Below are 26,103 nucleotides of genomic sequence, written 5' to 3'. Positions count from 1 at the left end.
AAAATAATGTGACTGTAAACATTTATTTCAAGAACAATATTTTTTGTATAGTCTGACAGAAGTTATGGTTGCATCAGGATTTAAAGTGCAAGGGTTTAAATTAGTATACACTGGTCATGTTGGACAAATGTTGAGCAGCGGGAATTTTGATAAAAAAATAGGAAATATGTGTTCAGAGCCTAGTGAAGACTACAATGAGTTTCCAAATAATTTTCCATATCTTCAGCATCTGACTACTGCTACCTTAAATGGGAGCCTCTGAAAAAGATTTTTTGAAAAGAAAGGGGTTTTTTTGTAAAAAATCATCATATGGAAGAAAACTATATATCAATATTCTATCTTATAGTTACATTATAATTTTTTTGATAGAATTTTACGTCTCCTTTTATAACACAATATAAATCCCTGTACTTACATCAGAATAAATCCGTGTACCAACTACACGAGCGTAGTGTGGATTTGCCTGCATACAGTTGTGAGGACAATACACCCTGAAAGACCAAAAACAAAACCAGAAACAGTTAGGAAGAGTATCAGAGGATTAATATATCATGCTGAATGACAGCATAATAAAGTATAAATCAAGTTGATTGTCTATACATATGAGTCCATAATCCTATTTTACATCTGTCAGTTTTCGAGGTTTTGACCATACAACTGAAAGCATTGCTGATGTGTTAAAGTTCATATGAAGTGCTTAAAATCATACTTTAACAAGTCTGGTCTTCTTTTCTTTGGCTAAGTAGATGGTGTTCTTGTTCAACATATATGAGGCAAGTAGAAAAGTCAGTGAGGAGACAGCCTGTTCATTATGCTATAATTTATCTGATTCTAAGTGCCCTATACAAAATGTACAGTCTCAGAAGAGGCAGATCTGACTGAGGACCTGCTTTGATGCTCATGACCTGGTGACACAAGCCAATTTAGCAACTTATAATGAAGTTGAGCATTGGCATATGTGGCTAGAATGAAAAACCTTGGAAAGTAGTGAGACTCCTAGCTGATTCTGGGAGGTCAGAAACCTACTAAAACAAACACTGTCTTTATTAAATGTATTTTGTTAACATTTGAGGAAAATTTTCTCTGTGATTCATGTCTTCTATACCTTCAAAATGAACAGGAAAACCATGTGGGAACCTAAGTATAGTACAAAAGGTGTCAGCATTTTATTTGCTAACTGTGATATGCTACAAGCAAGAACCATCAGCTGACTCTAGGTCTACTCTGAGCTATTTCATTTGAAAAACTGAGTGACCCTACATGGGACAGCTCTGGACAAGTGTTCTCTTCTAAAATGTTATCCAGGCTCCGATCAATACTTGGGAAGTCAAATCTCTTGGGCATGCTAGAGTCTTGCCAGATGGGTAACTAAAACACGCTGATAAGATTCAGGAAAGATATTTTGTCAGGAGGAAGCAAGAAGTCGAAGAAGCCTGTTGAAGGCCTGCTGATTTATGAGCTGGGAGTAAGAGGGAAAAATGAGGTTGTGTAATCAATGCCATGGCTGACTACTGCTTGTAATTGCCAAGACTACACTTCCAGAATTAAGAGCATGCACGGAATCTTGAATGAATCATTGCCATTGTGAAGTTCCTTAAGTTGGCACATCAGCATTACGTAATTTTAAACTTTGCACTTATTCTTTAATTTTCCTAAAACCAAAACCTGCTTTTCTGTCAATGAAACTGGCTTTAGTTTTTAATAATGACGAGAAAAAGAAAAAGATAGGAGAATGTACCCATCCATTCCTGTGTTCCAGTCCTTAGCTTACTTCTCCACATCCTCCAGCTCGAAGCCAGGAGTCATAACCAAGCACCAAGTGAGTTCATGGACCCAAGCGCTACATGAAGGGATGTTTTCCTAGCAGTTTTGGCTTTGTACTTGTTTCCTGTGTTGGCTGTAGGATTGCTGTGAAAGTAATCCTGTGGATATCTCCAGCTTAATTTGTGGTAAATCATGCTGCAGTGTATTTACCTTTGACTCATCTATGGTTTTAAGAGCTGTTACCAAACTGCTTTGTCAAAATATTGCGGTACAAGCGCCTTTCGAAGAGTTAAAACACAGGCTTCAAAGAAATGGCACAGACATTTAAAGCCAAGCTGCAGACCAGGCATTGCCTTAACCAGATATATTTCAATTTTTTTTTAAATCCAGCTTCTCCAGAACTCCCAAGCAAATTGGTAACTTCTATGATAATTATCTGAATTTTATCCTTCTATTGTATCTGTTTTACATGTAAATAAATTAAAATAAAGTGGACTTTGCCCAAGGTACATATATATAATAATGGAAAATGAAAAATAAAATGTACTTTTATTCACAGTCTTCAGTGTAAGGATTTCACTAAGATTAGGAACAGAATCTTACTGAGTGAAAGAAAAAGAGATTTTCCTAATGAAAAATGCTGCAGATCATCTTTACCTACCTTGCTTTCTACTGAGACCAAAGACTAAAATATCACTTGAGCATTTTTGACTTCATTTTAACAGCTATTGCTGTCACCTTTCTCAACAACTTAAGATAACCTAAAATAATTAGTAAATGGCAGAAAATAGAGCAGCACTTAAAATTAATAACATTTTATGAACTTTACCTTGGACAGTGTGAGGCTGGTTTTTGAAATGGGCACAGTTGTTCCACTGTGGTTTCACAGGTGATAGCCTGAACTGAAGAAAATAAAACACAAAGAAGTAAATGTTTACTTTTTAGAAAAAAACAGAGCAGTACTGAGTTTGTAAGAAATAAATACTAACCTGTTACTTTAGAGACAGTGAAGGAATTGGCAGATTGGTATTTTCTGAAGAAGAAATATTAGAAATTATCAGTAAATAACATATTTCAGTGATTTCTTTTAGATGGAATAATTTTTATTAGAAAATATGGAACTAAAGCCAAGAGAATGTCCCCAGACAGTTTTTCCTCACTGCACCCCCTTCTCCCCAGTTGGAAACATACTTATAACAATGACACATCTACCCAGTGAATGTGTTTCAAAAACAGGAATGCATGTTAAACGTTCAGGAGTTTAATTTGCAAAGAGAACTTGCAATAGGAACCAATTAAGCAATATATTAGTCCCTCATAATGTGGCATGTGGTTGCTCAGAAGCTTTCATTTACCAGAAGAGCTCATTCACCTTTTGCTAAAGGTTCATTCCTATCAACAACTCCAACACCAAGAAGAGTTTCTCCTCACAGCCTCCCTGAAATGTTTCATTAAATTTTACTCTTGGATCTTGTATCTCCCATTATCATCAGCATCATTAAAAACCTAGTATAACATGCAAGAGTTTTTTTTTTTTTTTTTCCCAGTAATTATATGGCACTCAGATGTACCTGCTTCCTCTTGCTATAAAAAGTCAGGTACATAAATTATGTTGCTTCATTACAAGTTGATGAATGTTTCTATTTTATTCCCCCCATCTTCTATTTTCCTTCTCTTTTTACTCCTGGGATATGCCTCTGATCGTGGTATTTTTCACCTGTAACAAAGAAGCTGAGGATGCCTTTGGCACCCATAAAATTACTTATTAAACCCCCCCCCAAAAAAACCCACAAAAAACCAAAAAAACTAAAAGCAAAAAAAAAAAACCCAAAAAACCAAACAAAAAAACAAACAAAAAAACCCCACAACAAACCTAGGAAATTATTCCCTATTCACCTTTAGAGCAAATTGCTCCTGTGGACCTCCCTGTTTTGTTTGCCTGCATCAGTTTGTTTACTTGTATGACCCATCAATTGTCCATTGCTCATTTATTGGATTAGCTTTCACTGATGAAGCTCATACTTCTGTTGCCCTAGCACTCTCAAACACTGATGTAGGAACATGATTCTATTGTTTACTAGCTTGTTGAGATATTCAGAACAGGACCCTATCCTAAAAAATCCAACAGCTGAAAAAAAATTGGTATTAGCTATCCTGATAAGAAATCAAAGGAGCTGAAGACTAGGACACTTCCTATATGCTGCCCTGACACTTACTTTTTTGTATTCTCTATTCTCTTTTGCAATACACAGTAGAGGCAAGATCCACTTTACTTCATCTATTCTTGAATATAATAAATAGCAGTTTATGTAAGGCTCCATCTACAGACACTGGTGAGAGTCAAGTAGCTGCAAGGCATCCCCTGCCTTATTGATGGGCCTTTTGAAGGTTTGAAACTTTGACAAATAATCTTTATTTATCCCACAGGCAAAATAACTTCCCCTGAGTTCCAGTTCTCAAAGGATAGCTGCTAAATACACTCTGTAGGCTGGACAATCATACAGTTTTTTCTCATATAGCATAGAAACTCAGAGATTTCAACTGATGGGAAATCAATTGGTTCCAGCTTAAAGAGTTTTTTTACAGCTTATCTACTCCTACATTTGTAAGCAAACTGGCTCCTCATATGTAAGTATTGATATAATCAAGATCTATTTCTCTCTTTGTATCAAAGCAAGTAAAAAAAGAGAAATGTTTGTCGTATCTTCATTTTTAGGCAGGTAAATCAAACAGAGTCCAGTCATCAGATGACCCCGAGAAACTGATCGATATCAATGCCTTAAGTGCTAACCATGTAGGCCAAATTATAGGCCACTGAATTTGGTCTACCATGTCAATGCTCCTCTCTGTGCTGGCTTAGACATATCTGTTGGAAAGGGAAATGATGACAGGTGCCATAGCCTGAATCATTTGCACAGCACAGAATGAGAGCATAGCCACTGATGATTACCTATCTCCTTGACTCTTGGGTTTGCATGTAAACCAAATATATCACTCAGAAAAATCCCGTTTTCTTTCAGCTCAATATTACCCCTGTGAGCTACACACATGCCACTATTACACATATCCTAAATATAGACAGAAATAAGGACATCAATGTAAAGCTCTGAAGAATACATTATGATATAGCGAAGTACAAATTGCAAACACCAATAAGATCTTAAATTTGAATATATTAATACTGATGTTTTTCTGTTTCGTCTATAATTATCATTGGATAATTATAAACGAAACAGCCAAGCATTCTCCATTTCTATGTGTTGCTTTTCTGGGTTTTTCTTTAGCATGTCTACAAGTATTTGGAGATGTTTTCACATACCAGTCTTAGGGAAGGCACCTCAGCAGTGCAATACCTCCAAACTAAGTTTCCACAGTATGCAATATTATTTCATCACTGGCCAATGTAGAAATCGTACAAAATATTTGTGAAAAATGTCATATGTAAACTGTGGAACTGTGATGAAATTACCAAAGCATACAGGAAGAGATATATTTTCTTCTTTTTCCATATGCACACTACAAGAGGGTTATTTACAAAGATGAACTTGTAATATTATTGCTTTGTTAAATGTCATAGATTGCTTTGTCTGTGTCCAAAACACATAAAATAATCTGCCAGTATGTGCTAATTTTTGACAATAAATATATATATTACCAATTAATTAACTGAATACTCTCAACATTATTTAATTACAAACACTAACTAACTGCCCAAGTAATTCTGTAAATTATTTAACCTTCTTTCACATTATTATTGTGCCTACTCTCTGTCCACCATTAAACACTGGCTAAAGTTTCAGAATGGATACAATATCTCTATATCCAAACGCCTTTTTATAGCATTTTCATATTCTTTACATATACAAAAAGCATAGCAAAATATTATTTAAAATGTGATGTATTTCATATGAAACAAAAATAAACCGATGAAAACCTTTTCATACATTTTAATTTAAAAAAAAAAACTTACCCAATTGACTGAACACCATTTCTGTAAGACTTGATAAAGTAATTTTTCCTCCCTTGCCTAGTCACATCAACCCAACCACCTTCGTTGTCCAGGATGCCATAATGTATGGCAGCTTTACAAATACTGGATTGCTGCAAAACAGAGCAGGAAGAGCAGATCCACGTCAGAAAAAAAGCAGGTTTTAATTACAATGTGTCATTAAAAACTTGGTAGAGAGTCTTTTATGTTTGACTTGGTCCATGTAGGTGTTATTTCAAGCAAATAAACCACCACTTTGCCTAACTCAGAGATAAACTACTCTCATTTACAGTACACTTGTTCACAGTACGTGCCATTTCCTATACTGTTTTCCTGTTCTACAGAGTAAATTACATACTCTCAGCTAGTATTCAGGTTACACACAAGCAGGTCCATCTTACTGAAACAATTTATACAAGCATACCCACAAATTGCTGTACTCCTCCTTTAGGCCCACCTTCACATATTTATATGTAAATATGTGGACTCAAAAATTCTACTTCTGTGTATGTATACATATGAAGTTCATTTGCACAGTACACACAGAATAGCAGATACAAATTTATGTCATCTGATGCTTTCTTAAACATTTGTTGTAAGCTTTTAGTTTTGGTGAATGCTGACATCCTCAAAATCCATTCTTAATACAATTTTAACTAGTATGCCAACAGAAAAGACATTTCATCAAACACTCTACTGGTACAAAATCCAATTTAAAAGTATTTACCATTTCATAATGTACACTTCCAATAACTTTGGCTTTGCTATCCAAACAGCCAGCAGGACATTCATACCTAAGAGAATTAAATACAACTTGGTTTTAAATCCTGGGATTACAAAAAGGGGAAATATTCCAGCTCATGTACAAATATAGCATTTCAGAAAAATCTCAAAATGACAACTGTAAAATTTACCATACCTATTGCAAGTTGTTCCTTTGCACTGATCTCTTAGCCTTACTTCACATGAAACAATCTGAGCTAAAACAAGCAAAAAGCAAATTCACTGTAATGAGTTTGATACTAGAAAATTCAATTTTGTTGACCACTTGCAAATCAGGTAAATTCCTTACACATTTGCTGTGTGCTTATCACTTCATTTTTCTCACTGTCATCAGTGCCTGTGGAGGCTGAAGGTTGATGTGTTCTCGGCCGGCTTTGCACAGTTGCATCCTGGGCTTTGGATCGCTGACGTTCAATCTCATTGGTTTCCTCTTCTGGTTCATGGGGGGAATAAGGTCTTTCTGAATCCTCTGTTTTAGAAAATGGGTAAGAAAAAAATATCTCAGAAGAAAAATAAAATTGGTGTGGAATGTAAATCCCTTACTATGTTTTGGTAAAACAGCTTTGTTCTTATAAAACAGTGGACAAATGAAGAAAGCAAGGAAAAGTCTCCACTGCTTCATAAGATGGAGAACTCAAGATTAATAGAACACCTCAAGTATGTTTGCGATAGTGAGAAAAGATATACTTTTTTTTTTCCAGCATGTGTAGCACAACTGAAGCATGAAACTGCTCTTAACGCTCCTGTTTTCATATCTTCATGCCATCAGAACCAACTGGACAAGGACAATCTCTGTTTCACATGGGCAAAGTTTTACCAAGTTCATAGACAGTGTGCTATTAAAGCTTATTTCACAGTAACAATCACTTGAAAATGAGGCTCTTCTACTCATACATAGTGAAAATAATTCTGAAACACTTATACCTGTATCTACATTTCTTACTTAGAACCATAGGAAAGCTATTTGGGCACACACATCCAGCTTTCATATGGTCCATATGAAATTCAGAAGTTATTAACAAAAATTGCTAAATGAGCTGTTCACAGAGTAGAATAAAAAGAAGTAGCAGCTTCATAATACAGTGTGTTTCAGTGCTATAAATGCTATTCCAAAAATTCTAAGTTAATAATCATCCTAGCTGACATTTTCTTTAATTACTAATGTCTTCTAGCTTTGTTCTTGGTTTTTCACACACACCATGTCCATGTCACTGAGATATTTTTTCCCTATAAACAAATTACTGCATAGACTTCCAGTGTAATTACAGAAAGGCATATAAAGAGCACACAATGAGTCTCCATCTTTGTGTACATAAACCCCTGAATCAGCACTTATCAGCAGGAGTTCACTGCACTCCATTCCCTCTGGTGCAACTCAGCCCCATGTATCACAAGTACATATTCCCATCCAGCACAGTAAAGTAGGGCCTAACTGGTCTTTGGGCACACATGTAATATATTTTATCCCACTATGTTAAAGCACAGTGAGGAAAGAAATCAAAAGGAAAGATTTATTTCTATTCCTGTTTATAGTTGTAATGGTGAAATAGTACATACCTCTGTAACAAAGGTTTTCTCTACAACCTCCTCCAAAACTAGGGGGACATGCAGAACAGGGGCGGCCGGGTTTATAAGGAGCATGACCCCACCAGTTACCCCTTAACAGAAAAAAATAGCAAAAAATGCCTTAAACAATGAGCATATTAACATGTTAATATTAAACAGCACCTAATATATCAAGAAATAAATAATGAAAAACAGCAGGCACATAGATGATAACATTCTTCTGATACTCCCAAGTTACAAGCAATAGGATGAGAGGAAATGGCCTGAAGTTGCACTAGGGGAGGTTTAGATTGGATATTAGGAAGCATTTTTCACTGAAGGGGTTGCCAAGCACTAGAACAGGCTGTCCAGGGAAGTGGTAGAGTCACCATCCCTGGAGGTATTTCAAAGGTGTGTAGATGTGGCACTCAAGGACAGGGTTTAGTGGTGGACTTGCCAGCGTTAGGTTACTGGCTGGAGTCAATGGTCTTAATAGTCTTTCACAATCCAAATGATTCTATGATTCTACACCAAATACACAGGATCTAGTTGAAAAGTCCATGAAGAAAAAAAATTAAGAACTGACATAAATCACTGTAGGATCTTTTTAGACTGGCATAGCACCATAAGACTAAACTCCTCCACTTCATGAGAATGGGCTTCACTCTCTCCTAGATGGAATATCCTACAAAATTTGATCTTAACCATGGGCTTCCTTTTACGCATTCCTTTAAGTCACAGTGGGGACATATATTTATTTTTCAGAAAAATATCACACTATAATAAAGGTCTCTGATGCTGTATATGTACCAAAACACAAGCCAGAAAACTGAAGCACCAGAAAACTCACAAGAGCGTTTGTGCAGCCAAAGGCTGTTTGGGAACAATGCTCTACATTGAAACGGTACAAAAACCAGAAAATCCAGACTGGTTTCCTTGCATATTATTTCCTGGACTATTATAAAGTATCTTGCCCCCTCAAGATATTTGTGGGTGTCAATCTACTTACTTAGGAGAATAATTGCATACAAGATAAACTGCTTTTGGCCAAATCTGCCCCCAGATGTTCATGTTATGACACAAATTAATTGCACAACCGATTCTGCTACTTGTAGCCCAAACAACCTACAGGAAAGAAAAGAGGAAAACCAAAGATGATCAACTTAAAAACAAAACTATCTCCAATATACAAAACTCAAATTACCAAAGTGATGTATTCCCCTCTGTTATAAATGGCTTGAAGTGGCCTAATTACAGGTGTCAAAGGCCATTCAGTTATATTCTTATCAGAGAGAAAAGTTTTACCTTGCTGGTAAAGATATGCCTCTAATTTTTTACAAATGCTCTAAGCATATATTTGAAAGTGCAGCAAAACATTTACAAAACATGATCTGAAGATCTGATTCTTGGAATCACAATTAATTGATAATTGTGAGCTGAAAGTTATGGTCCTGTGTGCTGGAGTTCCCAGTAAAACCTAAAGACCCAGAGGGGTTTGGATTGGTTGGACTGAGACAACAGAATTTTTAAGCAGTAAAAGGAGGTAAGAAAGGACAAAAACAATAACAAAAATACTCATACACTGAATAGACCCAAGTAATGGGTTTTAAATGAATATGCTTCTACGCCATTGCAACCTAAGGTGGCTGTACTCCTCTATTCATCTTTCAGAATTAAAAAGTCTGGAATTTTCAAATGATAAAAATATGACAGGTGTTGAAAATCTATTTATTCAAGTTAAGCCAAATCTGTAAATCCAGCAGGATTTAAGAGTTGAAAGAGACAACTATTGTGAAGAACTAGTACCACAAAAAAGCTGTATCTATGTATTGATCTTGCATGTATAATAGTGAATGTAATTACAGATTATAGATACAGTAAATAAGAATATAGAGGTAACTTAATTTTAAAATTAGATACAATTGTAAATTATGCTAGTAAACAGAAAAGAAGTGTTTAAAAATTAATAATTTTCAAGCTTTCCAATGTTATATCAAAAAATTATATGTGTACCATAATGTGATCTGAAGATCATGTATTTCCCATTCATTGAAACCATGACTGGTACCCCTCAACAAAAAATCTGGCTAGATACACAGATTTCAGAAACAGGAAATACATTATCACTAATTTTTAAATATTTCTGCAGTTAAAATAAGGTCTTTAAGACTACTGTTTGAGGAATTCACCTAAGAAAGCTTTATTTTTTTTTTAAATTATCTGTTTCTTCAACATATTACAGGAAGAGCTATCCAAATTATGCGAAATGCACTGAGCAGTAATACTCAGTTTAACACAGGGGCTTGTGAGCTTTTTCCTCAGTCCTGCTGACATTTAAGAGGATGAAATCTAAAGATTTGTACGACAATCTTACTTTGTCATTGATACCCAGGGCTTTTAACTTGGAGTCTAAACAAACCCTTTTTGGGCATTTGTGCTGTGGAATGCACTGCAGGCTTAGTGTGCTCTGTCAGACCACAACCCAGCTGGGAGTCTCTGTCACTCTTTTCCATAGGTGATTAAAATCAAAGCACACCTACATACCTGTGTGTAATGTGTGCAAACAGGACCAGAGCATCTATATGGACAATACGGATTGCATTCATGAGGATGGGGATATGTGAAATCTCTCACTTCATCATACCATGCCTGGACATGAAATGTTGGAGGCCTGTACCTAGGAAAGCCCGTAAAAGTGTATTAGATCATTCAAAAGTTGTAGCTTCTGCCATTTTTTCCTTTTATTAACAAGCAAATTTTGTTAGATTTTTAAAAATCTCATATATTGCACAAAACAGCATCTTAAACTACCTTCCCCAATGTGCCCCCAGATTTTGTCCAATTGATGGAAGAAGGCTTGCTGGTCCATGCTCCCACAGACAGGTTTCAGCCCATGACTCTGCAGATCTCTCTAGTTCTGTGTCCCATGTCTGAAATATAAAGCATATAAATATATATAAATATATAAACATATTAATATATATATATAAATATAAAACTTTTATTTTTGAGGTTTCTTTGACTGAGGCAGAAGACTGAGAAGTAAGAATTAAAAAATGTATGCTGTATTTGCATTTTGCAAGAAAGAAAAATGCTTTCACCAAGAGAAAAAAAAAGTATTAATCCCTTCTCAGCATTCCCTTTAAAAACCTCATGCAGCCTTGCTGCAGTTGAATAAAGCACAAATATGAAACTGAAAGGCTTAGCTCAATTTTCCAAGCTAAATTAAGGGCATTTTTTGTCTTGTGAGATTGTTTTTCAGTAATGGACATTTTTCTTAAATGAAAGGGTATTATCCAACCTGCTTTCAAACAAGACTTTATTTCCTCTAAACTAATAGTTTATGTGAAGTGAATGAGATTTCCTCTTCCTTTTCTATAACCACCTTTTGTTGAAATAATACACAATTCCAATGCAAATTATGAAAACTAGAAAAAGGCTGTCATTCATTGATTTTATGGATAGGTTAGCAAAAAAAGGGACATTCATGATAGTAAAGAGGCATGCTTAGAAGAAGTAAAAAAAAAATTATGAATTGTTGTTTATCCTTAATTTTTATTCTTTAAGGTAGATCGAAGAATAAGCTTGTAGCTGAAAGGCAAATCCAAGTTTCTTTCTTTCAAAAGCATACTTAAACATACTCTCCTTGAAAAAAGTCATACCATATTGTGAATATAGTGCAGAATAGTTTTTACTGCACTAAGCTGGGGTTTGCTCAAAGTGGTCCATTGCTCTAGTGCAAAGTATCCATCATTTTGCTTGGCTTTTGGAATTTCCTGATAGCTGTAGAAATAGTTTCCAGATACCTGACTAATACCAACATTCAGTTTAGGAAACTAGAATGCCTTCAGTAAAGAAAAACATGTTGATAGAACCTGAAGTATTTCATCATATGTTCAGACTAAATTTCATTAAGTGAGACTATCCTATCTAAATAACATTAATTCAGTATTTCCAGACCCAAATTCCCATGCAGACACTGGAGATCGTGTCTACTAATTTTTGGCGCAGATAAAAGGCAGAAAACTCATCAACACAGCCAAAGATTGCACAAATATAACAGACAAATTTCGCATGCTAAAATTTATTTTTCTATGGATTTTGATATGCAGTTTTCAAATTATTAATCAGATAACACATCAAAAACAAGTATGTCCTTGGTTATGTAAGACTATAAATATGTAAAGACTTTATTCACTCAATTTAATCCTAGAATATGTGTTCTTGCTTCTCTTCTTCAGAAATCTGTCATGCATTGGATGGCATTTTGTCTGTTATTATTAATATTATCAGCAAGTAAACAATTTGCAGGGTATATTTTGACTCCCAAAATGCAACATTTATTTTGACAGAAATACTCAAATAGTATAGTAATGACAGAATAAATCTGTTAACCTACCTATGGATACAAAGACCACTGACTTTAGGAAACTGTACAAATTTTCCACTCACTCTCCTAGGCCACTATTTCTATGTGATAAACCACAATATTTAATCTCCAGAAATAAATATTCTAATCTTAAATCCTGAAGTGACAGCTTGTATAATTCTTTTCCCCTTCCCTTTAGTTGTCACACCACCACAAAATGTTCTTCTCCCTATTGTACCCATTGTAAAAACACATGATGATTATCACACTTCCTCCACACAAATACTTTGTTCTTATAGGCTGTAGTAGGGTTGCTTCATCTTCCACCACAAAATCACAAGACCGTATTATTTTAAAATAAAAGCCACTACAATTTGTCTTTGCTGCATATATTGTATTACCACCTAAAAATCTTATAATATGTAGATTTAGTTCTTAGGATTAACGAGTCATAAAGTTAATATATTTCCTGAATAATTGCTATTAAGAATGGTTTTGCCAACTGGACTCTGAAATACAAATTTAGAATAAATTAGACTTATGATAGAACAAAAATTTCAGCACTTGCTCTGTTTTAGACCTTCCTACCTCACAGGCTAGCTACAATTTCTTATAGCTCTTACCACATCCAGAAAGACAGAAGATATTCTCTTGTAAAGCACGCCCCCACATTTTCCACTTTTAAAACATCAGTCACGGTTAAAGGAATTGTACTATTGTTCTATTTTTCTCACCACACAAGTTTAAAAATATTTTATGCAGCTATTTTACTGAAATAATTATACTTTTTTGTTAAGTTTAGGGCTAGGCAATCAATAGTAGTTGCCTGAATCAGCTCTTCAAGCCTGTAAAGCAATTACCTTTAACAAAATTTTCTTTAAAGAGTGATGAAAGCCATGCATGACAGAGCCATCCAGACCTCTGAAAGTACAGCTTTTCAATGAAAAACTGAAATTCATCGTTAATCCTCCTGACAGATGAACACCCACACTCCAAGTACGGCTGAAATTGGATATGGTCTTGAAAAAAAATTCCATCTTCTTTAACCGTTTCTCTGCCTTCATCCACAGTATAGGATATTGTCTTTACTCCCTTTACCTTACCTAGCCAGAGATAAGCACACTTCCCACTTTCTAGGCCTCATCATAACACACTTTACTTGAAGCAGCTTCATTTATAAATACCAAGACATAACATAATTTCCTTTTCATTTAATCACTTAAGTGTATTTCGAGATGTGATGGAGTAAATATCAAAAGTGTTACATATTCAGATATAAAAAAAATCAGTCAAGTGCAAATTGCACTAAAGGGGGAAAGAACTCATTAAGTGCAATGTTCATTGTTCTATGGGTTCATTTCCTCATCAAAGCTTCTGCTTCCTGAAACAGAATAGAAGTTAACATAGAAGTTTCAACAGAAGTTAAAATTAAAAAAAAAAAAAAAAACAACCCACCTCTCTACTAATGAGTATAAATTTTATAAAACATTCTGGAAGAATGTCCAAATATCTCCGTTCCAAAGAATTTCCTAGAGATTAGTCACTTTCTTGATTACCAGAAACTTCAAAGAAAAAAATGTGAGTAAAGCATCGCTAATCTCCTACACCCAGTAGACAAAAAAGAGATACAAGTGCTAGAAGCCATAATTACTTGTGTCTCCAAAACCTACCATGACAGAAACCATAAAACACAAATCCAAACCAATGTAGAAATGAAAAGGCTTGCCAGTCTCCAGGATCACTATAATGATCTTAAATAAAAAGAGGGAAAGATATTCAAGGACTGTTTTCTCCAGGCTCAAGGATGAGGCATCCTGATGAGCAAGAAATCAGGCAAAGAGAGCAAGAGACCTGTGTGGGTGAATAAAGAGCTCCTGCCATTACTCAACCACAGCCAGGAAATACACAGGAGATGGCAGCAGGGTCAGGCCAGGGTTGTCAGAGGAAATCAAAATGAAAGAAGGAAGGCCAAGGCCCTTCAAGAATCTGGTCAAGGACAAGGACAGAACAAAGGACTTGTCAAATACATCAATAACAAAGGAAAACTAAGGATACTGTGGGCCTGTTACTAAATGGAGGGGGCCCCTGGCAGCAGGACACAGAGAAGGCAGTTACTGAACACGTTCTTTGCATTGGGTCTCAGTGACAAGACAAGCCCTCAGGAATCTCTGATCTAGGAGACCAGAGTAATGGAATGATAGCAGGAAGACTTTCCCTCTGTCAAGTAGGATTGGGTCAGAGAACACCTACCCAAACTTGAGATCAGCAAGTTTATGGGCCCTAACAGGATGCATCCAAAAGTGCTGAGAGACCTGGCAGACACAATAGTGAGGCTGCCCACAATCATGTTTGAAAGCTTGTGGAGATCAGAGTGATGCCTGAGGACTGAAAAAATGCAAATGTCACCCCAGTCTTCAAAAAGCACAAGAATGAGGACCCAGGAAATTACTACAGAGGTAGCCCCACCTCAATCTCTTGAAAGAAATGGAGCACCCCATTTTGGTGGCCATCTCTACCAATGTGAAGGACAAGGTGATCAGGAGTAGTAAACACAGATTCACAAAAGTTAAATCATGCTTGATCAACTTGATTTCCCTCTACCTGGCTGAATGAGGGGAGAGCAGTGGATATCATCTACCATGACTTCAGCAAGGCTCTTTACACTGTCTCACACAACATCTTCATGGGCAAACTCAAGAACTGCAGACTTGAGTCAACAGCGAGGTGAGTTGAGAGCTGGCTGAGCAGCAGATCTCAGGGTTGTGATCAGTGCCACAGGGTCTATTTGGAGGCCTGTCTCTAGTGGTGTACCCCAGGTTTTAATAATGGACCAAATATTGTTTAACTTTTTTATGAATTACTTGGATGAAGGGCCAGATGCCTCCTCAGTAGTTTCATTGATGATACAAAGCTGGGAGCAGCAAAAAAAAGCCCAGAGAGCTCTGCAGCCCTTCAGAATGATCCTGATAGGGTGAAGAGACAAGCAGAGAAGAACCATCTGAAATTCAGCAAAGGCAAATGCAGGGTCCTGCACCTGGGGACAAAAAACCCCAGGTATGAGGGTGCCAAGAGACTGAAGCCAGGCTCTTCTTGTTAGTGCCAGGCAATAGGACAAGAGGCAATGGCAGAAACGGAGGCATAGGAAGCTCCCCCCAAACATGAGCAAGAACTTTACTGTATGGGTGTCTGAGCATTGGAACAGATTGAGAACTGAGCTCAGTCCTCCTCACCGGAGATTTCAAGAATCATCTGGATGCTGTCCTTTGCCATGTGATCTAGAATAACCCTGCATGAGTAGGGAGGGTGGAACAGGTGACCCACAGTGGTCCCTTCCACCCTTACCAAATCTGTGATTCTATAAATGATATCCTAATCCCTGATGCAACCACTTGGAAAACTATCTTTAATTTATATCTGACTACTCCAGTAATGCAAAAATTACACACAAGTGCTAGTAACATGAATTTGTATGAAATTTCTGAAAAAAAATTAAAAACTTGTACAAGAAATCTATAATACTGCAATACTACATCACAGCTTACTCTAAGAAAATTAGCTTATAGGTATTTCTAAAGGCCAATTCTACAGGTACATGTAGGTGGAATTTGAAGAATTCTGAAGATTTTCCACTGAATTATCAACATGTTTCAGAGATGGGATCAAGAACAGAAAGGAGCCAGCCGCTTTACATTTTTGATACTACCTTGAATTTTGTTCTTCTCTTTCAGTAATTAAAATAAGAGATCCAAATTTCTTTCCTCAACTAATTATTCTAATTGAAGTTCTATGAAGAAACGCTCTGCATCTTAATTCTAAAGATAAAAGATTGTTTAAAGTATTTTCATACTAATCCTGTCAGATTAGTTCTAAATATAATGCATTTCATGCACAAAGTAGGCTAAATGAAACAAACAGGTAAAATAATCTCCCTAAGTATTTAAAATATACCTCTTTAATGGAATACAAATTTTATTCTTGTGCTTTTAATAGCATTCCCTTATTTCACTTGCATGAAGGCAAGCTTTGGGTTTCAAACAATAAAGCATCTCCATATACAAACAAAGATAAACACCTAAGTTTTCATGTTCATTCAGATCAAATAACACAACGAATAAGTTCAAATACAAAACCAATTAGTGATCTTTAAATTGCCAAGCTGCTTGGGATTTTAAAAGAAGCCAGAATAAATATGGAAGAATATGAAGAGTCACAGCAATCTATTTATTTTACATCCTACCAGAAGTAAGCATTTCTCAAATTTTAACCACAATGTCATTCGTGATATTAAAATCTGGCTACTGAAATAAATATAGAGCTGACCTCAATTAAGATATAAGCTTAATTCAAGAAGTTTTTCCACAATACTCAGAAACAGTCAGTATTTTACAGATTTAAACTAAGGACATTTTTAAAACAACTCTTTGAAAGAAATGGTAAAGTTGAAAAGAAATCTCTGCATAGCTATAGACAAAGACCCTTTTGTTTGCCAAAGGATGAATTAAACTTCAAACACTGTTACTTAAAAATATAGGAAATTTCTTTCCATAAAAAGGGAGACTATAATTTTTTGAAAAACAGGTGTGAACAGCACCTGATTTCTCATCCAGCAGTTCCCTCATCCATGCTCTGATGTCACCAGGTTTCAATGACTGCTCTATGAGAATTCCTTGGTAAATGCAGGGTACTGAAGGGAGCACAAGAAGATGGAAGTTCATCAAGGTAACTGATTCCCAGCACTTTGACTGGGAATCGTTTGATACTACATGCAAGGTAATTCAACTTGTTTATCAAGAAAAAGTATTGCTCACTTTGTCAGAAAATGACCACGAGATTTATCTTTTGGACAAGGTACCATCGTCAGGGCTGGCTTTCTACATTGAGATAGGCACACACTGAAAATATCACAAATTGCTCAGCAGTATGAACCTCCTTGAAACTATTCCTTTTGTTTTGCATAACACTGCTAGAGTGCACTTTGAAGTTGTTCATGGGTGTTCATTCCACACAGAGAGACAGAGCAGAAAAAAACAAACCCTGAAATGCAATTAGCATGAATGTCAGGTTCTCAGCATCAATTCTTTTGCTCTACAAATCTGCTTGAATGGCACCACAACAGTTGTCAACACAGGCATTTCTTTCATCAGTATCCTGTTAAAACTAGTTCACCATCAAAGACACACAGATATGGCACTATCAGTGTTTCACAAATGTTCTCAAACACTTCCCTGTCTGAAGCCAAAACCCAGCTGGGCAGGTTAAACTAAATGGTAGCAGCAGCTACTGCCTCCAGCTGCTGACTCCTCTTCTACCCCAGAAGATTGCACATTTTGCAGCAGGGATGTTGCAGAAAATATGGATCTTATGACTGCTTCTGGTTTACACCATATCACATTTAAATAAACCACAGTTTAGCTTTACATACTGGACTTCAAATTTTGGAATTTAACCTCTGTCAACACAGGATTTAGGTACAGTGTGGACTGAAACCAATGTCCTGCTTATTGGAGGAGCTGCTGTTTCAGTGAGACTACCACATCTTAAATTAAAATTCATCAACAGCCAAACAAATTACATGAGGTGGGATTTATGTATCCTGAATTTAAACAGCCTCAAAGCAGATACCTACATCTGAGCTAATTATCTAAATAACTTTTGCAGTTACATAGAAAAATAAGCATCTACAGAAGGAGATAATTTTAGTCACCCACTTTTAACTGAGATAAACTGTTTGTTGGACGTTCTCATTTTTCCCTACTAATTAAAGGGGACTGGCCCAAATGCAGACACCTACACCACAGACATCAAAAGCTTTGTGAGATGAATCCCACCATTTGTGTTGCATGAGTGTTAAATCAAAAATGTACATTCTCATCCAAGGCACACCAGCAGGAGTCCACCTATTACACCAAAAAGTATTGCAACTGCAAAGGCCAGTAGCTCAAAAAACATTTTCCAGCAAAAATAATTTTTTAAAAACCCTCAACAGCGGTAACATTTTAATTGGATATATTTTCACATATGTTGGAAGGCAGAAAAAATCATATGGACTGGGACTATACAGAAATTAAAGAAGAGCTAAAATTCAAGCTCAGTAAAGATGGAAAAGTAAGTACAGTGGGCACCACTGAAAGTAAACATTTACCATGGCATAGTACAAATACCTCATTGCTGTATACATTCTAAATATAGGGAAAGAGTGGTAAAGTAAATACCACGGTACAGTATGGGCATTTATTTACTTTTTAAAGGAATCTACTGTATTAAGACTAATGACACTGAGAAGGAAAAAAAAAAAGTAAAGATGAAACATAGAATGAGAAATGCCATGAGCAAATATGCCAGAAATACAGTTGAAAACTAGAAATCACCTGCATGGCACCAACACAGAAAAATGGAAAGGTACACTTAAAAATTACTTCAAAAGACTGATCCTGACTGTAGTCTATCTAGCCTTTTCCACTGAGCCAAATGTATGTGTACTATCCACATTTTTATAATTTGAAATAGTAACAGTACTTTCAGAATAATATTGACTTTTATTTCCTTCTGGATTTTTATGGTTGTAAGAGTAGAGGATCTCCTTGGTATGCAACCTAAACCTCCTGCCCTGCTATGCTAGCTGATGTTTTATTGTCACCTAAAAAGAAATCTCTCTCTTTCCTGTAACTACCTTTATTTATTTATTTCCCTGATTAACCAAATTCAGCTGCTTCATTCCTTCAATCATCTCATAAATCACATATTCTGTCTTCATAATCAATCTTATTAATCTCTTTTATTCTCTCTACAATGGCTAAACCAGAAATGGACATTTCCATTTCAGACAAATTCTCATCAGTTTCACACATGGACAACTCCCTTTACAGATTGGTGCCACATATTATTTTTTAAGTCAGTGCAACTCCTGCATCTTTATGTTGCAGTTTTACCACAACATTTTATCCCTTGTACTTCACCAGTTTGATTTCTTCCTCGTTTCATACCTTGCTTAAGTTTCAGCATGTTCATCCCCAGCCATTACTTCTACTCCTCAAGTTCTGATTTTAATCATGTTCTTTAAAACAACCCCATCCTCTCCCCAGAATATATATCTATATATGTGTGTGTGTGTGTGTGTGTGTGTATAATATATATATATATATATATGTGTGTACACACACACTGCAGTTTTCAGGCGTACTCCTTGCTTACACATGTCGTAAGTGTTCAACCAAAACAGAAGAGGCTCCAACACCTTCAATCTTCTGCCTGTTTAAAAGGAGATTCTGTCAATTTTCTCTCCCAAAAACATCAGGGTCGAGAGTGTCAAGAACTTTCCAGAGTCAAAATATGGCACCTACTACTTCCCTAACTACTGGGTGATTAAAAGAGTAAAAATATATTGGTTTGACATGATCTCTTCTTGATGAACAGGCATTGGCAGTTTTCATCAGCTTGTCTTTGAGTCATGCTTCAGTGAGACAATTTCATCAGTACAAAAATACTGAAGGAAGTCCATGAAAACTAATCATAATTAATTAGCACATCTGAAAAGCAAATAATTTTCACTCAACTGAGATGCTTACCTCCAGTCATTTGAGTCAGAAAAAAAATGTGGTCTCCCCACAGCCCGAGGTCCCTTATGCAGCAGTGACCACAAAAAGTCAGGCAAAAAAAAACAGGCAAGATTTCTCTTGAAAGTAAAAACACCACTAACTAGTACTGGTATATTCTTTTAGCACAAAGAAAGAATAGCTAAAACTACCAAACTTTCCTCTACCAAGAAAGTTAAGACAGGCATTTTCTGCTGGAAAACTACTACCTGGCTAGAAGTGAAATGTAAGGAACTTACATGCTACCATGTGGCAGCCTGGAGTTTATAAAGCTTTAAACTGGGCAGAGATCCCTGAATAGACCTTGAGGTTTCAGCCACTCTTTTGGAAAAGAGTAAAAAGCAGGAAAACTGCGGCTTTTGCCTGGAAACAGGAAAGTGGTATATGGCCAAAAATATTGTTCCCAAACACTGAAAAAATTGCACCAATATTTAGAAGTATCTCCTTATTAGAGCTTCAAGTGTTTGAGCTCCTTGTGTTGAAGAAGTAAAACCAGGAATAGGAACCAGCAGACATGACTAATCACGTTTAAGTCTCTGTGTACTCTAAGCATGTTAAGAAAACCGTGCTGGAATATTCAGCTTTCCAAGGTGTTCTGAAACAGTGCATTTTCTTTGCTGCTTTTTAAAAGGAGTGCATTGAGACTGTCTATTAGGACATGACTAAAAATCATTCAAGTTCTATATTCTAACAGGAATAGAAGAGAAGCAACAGCATGAAAGCTGATCTTGATTTCTCTAGTTTGTCCATTGTCAAATTATGAATTGCACACATTCGTTACAAATACTATTCATGAATATGTATAGCTAATCACAAACTGACCAGAGCACAGGTCCTTACCTCAAATCATAGTAGTGATTACCAGGTTAAACTCACTGTAACTGATTGCTTTCATGCAGCAGTTTTAGACATGTTACAGAATTTCCTGGACTTTGAACAGGAATTAGCTGTGGTATCTCAAATATGTGTCAAACTAAATGCTTTTAAAAGATGACCACTGTGTTTTGACATAAGTGAATTGAACTTACTGCCAGAAAGCATTCATTGATCATTTGTGACCTGGCATTACTCTCAGAAATAGTTTCAAATAAAATCTCAAAAAAACATTGGAAAATATATTAAAGGAATCCCTGACCACTTGAAGATCCAACAGGGAATTCAGGACAAATCTACTGTGATATGTATCAGGCAGCCAAATTCGGGAGTTAACAGCCTCATTTGAAGAAACTGTTATCTTCTTTCATAATAAAGTGAAATTTGTCCATCTTCATATTACTAGAGGATAGTCTTTTGCTTTGAATCACACTTTTTTAATGATACTGCCTCACGCCAAATCTGAGGCTGATTATATTTACATCGAACAGGATAACTTCATATCTAGTATTTCAATAAAATAATGTTAGGAAATAAGTAGTTTTTTTTCTCAATTAAAAAGAAAAAAATTAGTTGAGGAAGATTCCACGGCAAATATGAAAATGGCAGGCAACAGGGAGCTACTTTCATAGATTTCATTGATTCTTTCTGTTTTATGTTCATATGTTATACTTCAGCTTAGATTCTGCTACTGCTGATTAATATTTAATGATCTTCTTTAATTTGGGCATAAAAAACTTCTCAAAAGCAAAAGTAAAAGATGAACAGTGTCTGTCCTGTGTTGCTAATTATTTTATTTTGGGAGAGCTCCCTTAAACTTTGAGACAGTGAGCCTTTTTGCTACTTTCCACTTTCAGTTTCTTTACTTGGAGTTGCTTAGTTGTTGTTGGCATTACATCAATAGAAGTCATACCACTTTTTTTCCTTGGCCACTTCACATTGCACAATCCTTTGCTAAAACTGCCAGAGAGAATAAGAGGATAAGTCAACGTCACTGTGCTCTTTGATGCAGAGTCAGTAGCCTTTGAGCACAGGCAAAGGAGCTGAAGCACTTCCACCAATCTTTGAAGTGAAGCAGAAAAGTGGAAAACCAGAGGGAAAGAGGGCAGGTTTCCTCTGAATAGAGCTGCTCTGTTCTTGGCACCCAAAGTGCTTTTCAGCCACTTAGGCAATTCCACAAACCAAAGCCCTTTGCTCAGAAGGAACAGGAATTGTTTTTAATCAAGCATCCCTAAAGAGTTTCGGCAAGATGGGTAAGATACACTAAACAGAGACATCAAAATGTTTTGTCAGAAAGGTCTAGGAAATTTAAAAGGGCACTTCAGAACAGAAAAATTCACCAAAACATGTGTATGCATTACAAGGCCTTCCTTTATGTTTTCTAATGCTGTTTCAATTCTCCTAGGGATACTACAAGAATAAAAAAAAAAATCTAATCTAGGAACATGCAGAGACACATAGAGAGGAGCTGCTACTCCCTGATTAAACTGATCATAGAACCTAAATGCATCGCAAAAATAGCAAGAAAATTTATTTTGATCCCTATTCAGTCCCTATGATACCATGAATAATCTTTTACTATTATGCAAGAGCTCTATGCACTAGTGGGTTCATATTTATCCAAAGTCCAATGGTTTCTATTTAACTATAACAGAAGATTGCCTACAGAAAAATTTAAAAAAAATCTAAATAAGAAAAATTTCTTAATTTTTTTTTCTTCTGAAGTCTTCCTGAAGCTACTGAAAGGGAGGCAAGTCTTCAAGCCTCCCAAAATATAAAGCCCTTCATAGAAGTCATGAATTAGTCATGGTTTTGAAAGGAATTATATGGTATTAGCACTTTCAACACATCACTACCAAGATTTTCAAACTAAGACTTACAGAAATATTGTACCAAACATTATACCAAACTAAGAAAAAATATATCTTTTTTTCTTCCTCTGTGAACAAAATATGGGTCCAACACTGCTGCCAGATACACATCCAGAATTTTCCTGAAGAACCACACAGCTATATGGTACAGCTATACACAAAATATGTACAGCTATACACAGCTATAAACAAAATATGTACAACTACACACAAATAAATATTCTAATCTGAACTGTTTGAAATGCACCTCTAGAACTTTGTACCTTCCTCACAAGTCTTCCAAAGTAAAACTTTATAGAAGCAAGTTATGGGCTTTGCAATGACATCCCTGGTATTTTTTGGCAGGATCTGGCCAAAAGACTAGAGATAACTAAATAAGCAAAGACTTCCTTGCCCTAGAAGACACTGGTGTCTCCAATTACAGTAATTACAAAATGCAGTGCATGGCTTGGGGCCAAGAAATACCAGGTTGAAATGCTCAGCTATCTATCAAGTTGAAACCTGAATACTCTTAAGTATAGCAAAGGCACATGTATGGAATGGGGATCTCACATTAATCATTTCACTTCTTTCTTTGGGAAAATATGTATGAAATCAAGGAATGAATACTAAAAGAATGATTTAAATATAAATTCCTTAACCAAAATGACTTTTGTGAATATTATTCTTGGTGATTTATTTTATTTTGCAAACTACAACTGTTTGGAATATAGAGGAATTAACAACTTCCACTATCCAAATAATAATGACTATTTTCATAGTCTTGACTGCAATAACCATGAAGGAAATTGGTTTTCATTAATATATTCAGGTTTACTAAGGTGCAATGTTTTCAATGAAATTATAGTGAAAAAATAGTTTTTCCAATTTCAGTACATGATACTCAACCAATGCTTCAAAAAAAAAGATTAGGAGTTCAGGAAGTTTTTCGCCTTTTTATTAAGGCTTTACAAACTAGTAAGAATTTATTAATATGCAGCAAACCCTTTCTAGCTGAATAAGAGAACTACTTCACATGAATCCACAACAAACCATATGCTCTATGCTCTGCTCAGGTGCCTTAGAAGGGGAGCAGGGAAACCTCATTCCTCTCTCCTCTCTTTCCAGCGCTGTTAAATTCATGTGCACAGCAAAGAGAAAATGTTCCTTACACCTTTCTTTAAAAGGAAGCAATCCAAATAAAAAAATATACAACATGCATTTGCCATGCATTTTCATAACACACTGTTCATCATAACGTCAAATAAAGATTTTTCTTTTTCTATTTAAGTCATAATGTCAACAACCCAAAAACTCTCTCAACTTTAAAGGAGAAGGTCTAGGAAAGAATGATCTAACATGCAGTCATAAGGTCACATAAGGCCACTGCAGAAGAGTTTAATGCATTTTTGCAATACTGCTCCCTACAGAGGAGCTTATGCACATTCCCACACCAGAATTCTTCCATACAGGAAAAGAGATAGAAGGTGAGTTGGAGGATCCAAATCAGCCTTAAGAAACAATAGCCAAAACTGAAAACACTGACAGCATCAAATTGCCAGGACTAAACAATATCCTTCAAGAACCTGGAAGAACTTGCTCATTACACTTCTGATTACTGTGCAGTACACTATCTCTCCTGTTAGCTCATTAACAAAAACCAGCACATGGTTGATAATATTTTAAGAAGCTTCTAGAAGATCCTGAGAAACCACAGACTAAAAACTGACTTCCACTGGAATGATTTTATAGGACAAGTTAAAAAAATATGAAATACACAGATAATTACTCCCACATATATTACACCTTGAAGGTGTCAACATGCAAGTGCAGTGAAATTTTCCACAGAGTTCCTAAGTTACTTAAAAATAACAAACAAACAAAATTAAGCTATCATAGGAAAAGGAAGAAGTGATAAATGACAGAGAAGGGATTTAAGAATACAAAATAATTTTCAGATTCCCTGCAAGATGTGTCCATGGTCTCTGCAGCACACCGTCTCCACAAAAGCCCAAGAAAAGAGAATGCAATATAGTGTTCACTATTTAAGACAGGTAAAAACAGGATAGGAAAAATGAAAGATAAAGACAGGAGACTCATTAATGCTAAGTGACTGGACAACAAAATGATTTCTAGCATTCAGTGTGAATGAATACAAAGTAATAAGGACATTGCTGGAGAAAACAGCCAACTATATATACACAGTGGTGTAGTAAATGACCTCTTAGCACATTAGAAAGATCTTGAAGTAATTGTCAATAGCTCTATGAAACATGTCAGGTGTAGGACATTAACTGAAAAAGTAAAAGAATGTTAGAAATTGTTAGGAAGTGAAGAAAATAAATACAGTATAACAATTTGCAGTGTGCCATAACTATCCACAGTTTGGTTTGTCCCTTTTGCATTAAAAGGAAAACAGGACAACCATTGCAAAATGGGACAGCTTTTCACATAGAACAGTTTTCAAGTAAAGGAATTAGGATTCTTCAGCTGAAAGCCTTGTAATCACTGAGGAAATTACTATTTCTCACAATAAAGAAAAATAAGGCATCAAATAGAAGTTTAAAGGAAAACAAATGTACTTTTTCACCCACTACATAATTAAATTTATAGAGCTCTGAAAATTGATGCCATGGATTCAAAAAATACAAGTGGAATCATAAGCTTTCAGATTAATAAAGAAAATTCCATGTGAGACTATTCCATCTGATGCAAAAAGTACAACAGCAGATTGAGGAAGTCCCTTAGCTGCTGTCTGCTGGAAGCTGGGGTGCTTCATTGCAGAAGTTTCTTTTTTCACATGCTTTATTCTTATCCTTTTATCTTAGGAATCCATTACTGCTCACCACCAGAGCCACAGTACTTGGGAAGATGAACTTTTCATCCAGTAAGTTCAGCCAGACAACCATGAGAACACTTTGTTCATTAGACCTAGCTGCTGTGAATCTTCTTGCACTGTAACTTTTGGTCTCTTAACTATGACAGCCCAATAATGTTTGCTTTTTCAAAGCATATGGGAAGAGTGTACAGCTCAGTAATGCAACTTTTTCATTTTCCTTGGGGTTTTTTTGAGGGTTTTTTTTTTTTTTTTTTGGCTTTGTTTGGTTGGGGTTTTTAGGTTTTTTTTTCTTTTTTTTTCTTTTTTGTTTTGTTTTGTTTTTAATAGAACCAAGATCTTATGCTGCAGGCCTTATCTCAAAGGTAAGGCTGGACTTTGTGAGTAATAAAACCAATACCTCCTACCCAATGTGGTTCTCAATCCCACCCATTCCTCAGTTATGCATTCCAATGTTCTTTTATCAGCACTGGTACTCATCTGATTCTGCCACACAGGGAGAT

At 35.8% G+C, this 26,103-nt stretch overlaps 1 protein-coding gene across 1 annotated transcript in view; it reads right to left on the bottom strand.

Moving 5' to 3' along the window:
* Positions 1–26,103, bottom strand: part of CRISPLD1 (cysteine rich secretory protein LCCL domain containing 1) — a 36,548-nt gene that overhangs the window by 7,385 nt on the left and 3,060 nt on the right. The window contains exons 2-12 of the mRNA XM_059477770.1: positions 10,892–11,010; positions 10,625–10,757; positions 9,090–9,205; positions 8,093–8,193; positions 6,825–7,004; positions 6,672–6,732; positions 6,480–6,546; positions 5,735–5,865; positions 2,754–2,797; positions 2,594–2,666; positions 416–491 (exon numbers count right to left, since the gene is read on the bottom strand). Coding sequence (XP_059333753.1) covers positions 416–491; positions 2,594–2,666; positions 2,754–2,797; positions 5,735–5,865; positions 6,480–6,546; positions 6,672–6,732; positions 6,825–7,004; positions 8,093–8,193; positions 9,090–9,205; positions 10,625–10,757; positions 10,892–11,010 — 1,101 coding nt within the window. The remainder of the gene's footprint in view (positions 1–415; positions 492–2,593; positions 2,667–2,753; positions 2,798–5,734; positions 5,866–6,479; positions 6,547–6,671; positions 6,733–6,824; positions 7,005–8,092; positions 8,194–9,089; positions 9,206–10,624; positions 10,758–10,891; positions 11,011–26,103) is intronic.

Source organism: Ammospiza nelsoni, chromosome 1 (genome assembly GCF_027579445.1).
Source record: "Ammospiza nelsoni isolate bAmmNel1 chromosome 1, bAmmNel1.pri, whole genome shotgun sequence".
Classification (NCBI taxonomy): Eukaryota; Metazoa; Chordata; class Aves; order Passeriformes; family Passerellidae; genus Ammospiza; species Ammospiza nelsoni.
The sequence above is the reverse complement of the archived record's forward strand: the minus strand, read 5'-3'. Positions and strand labels throughout refer to the sequence as shown.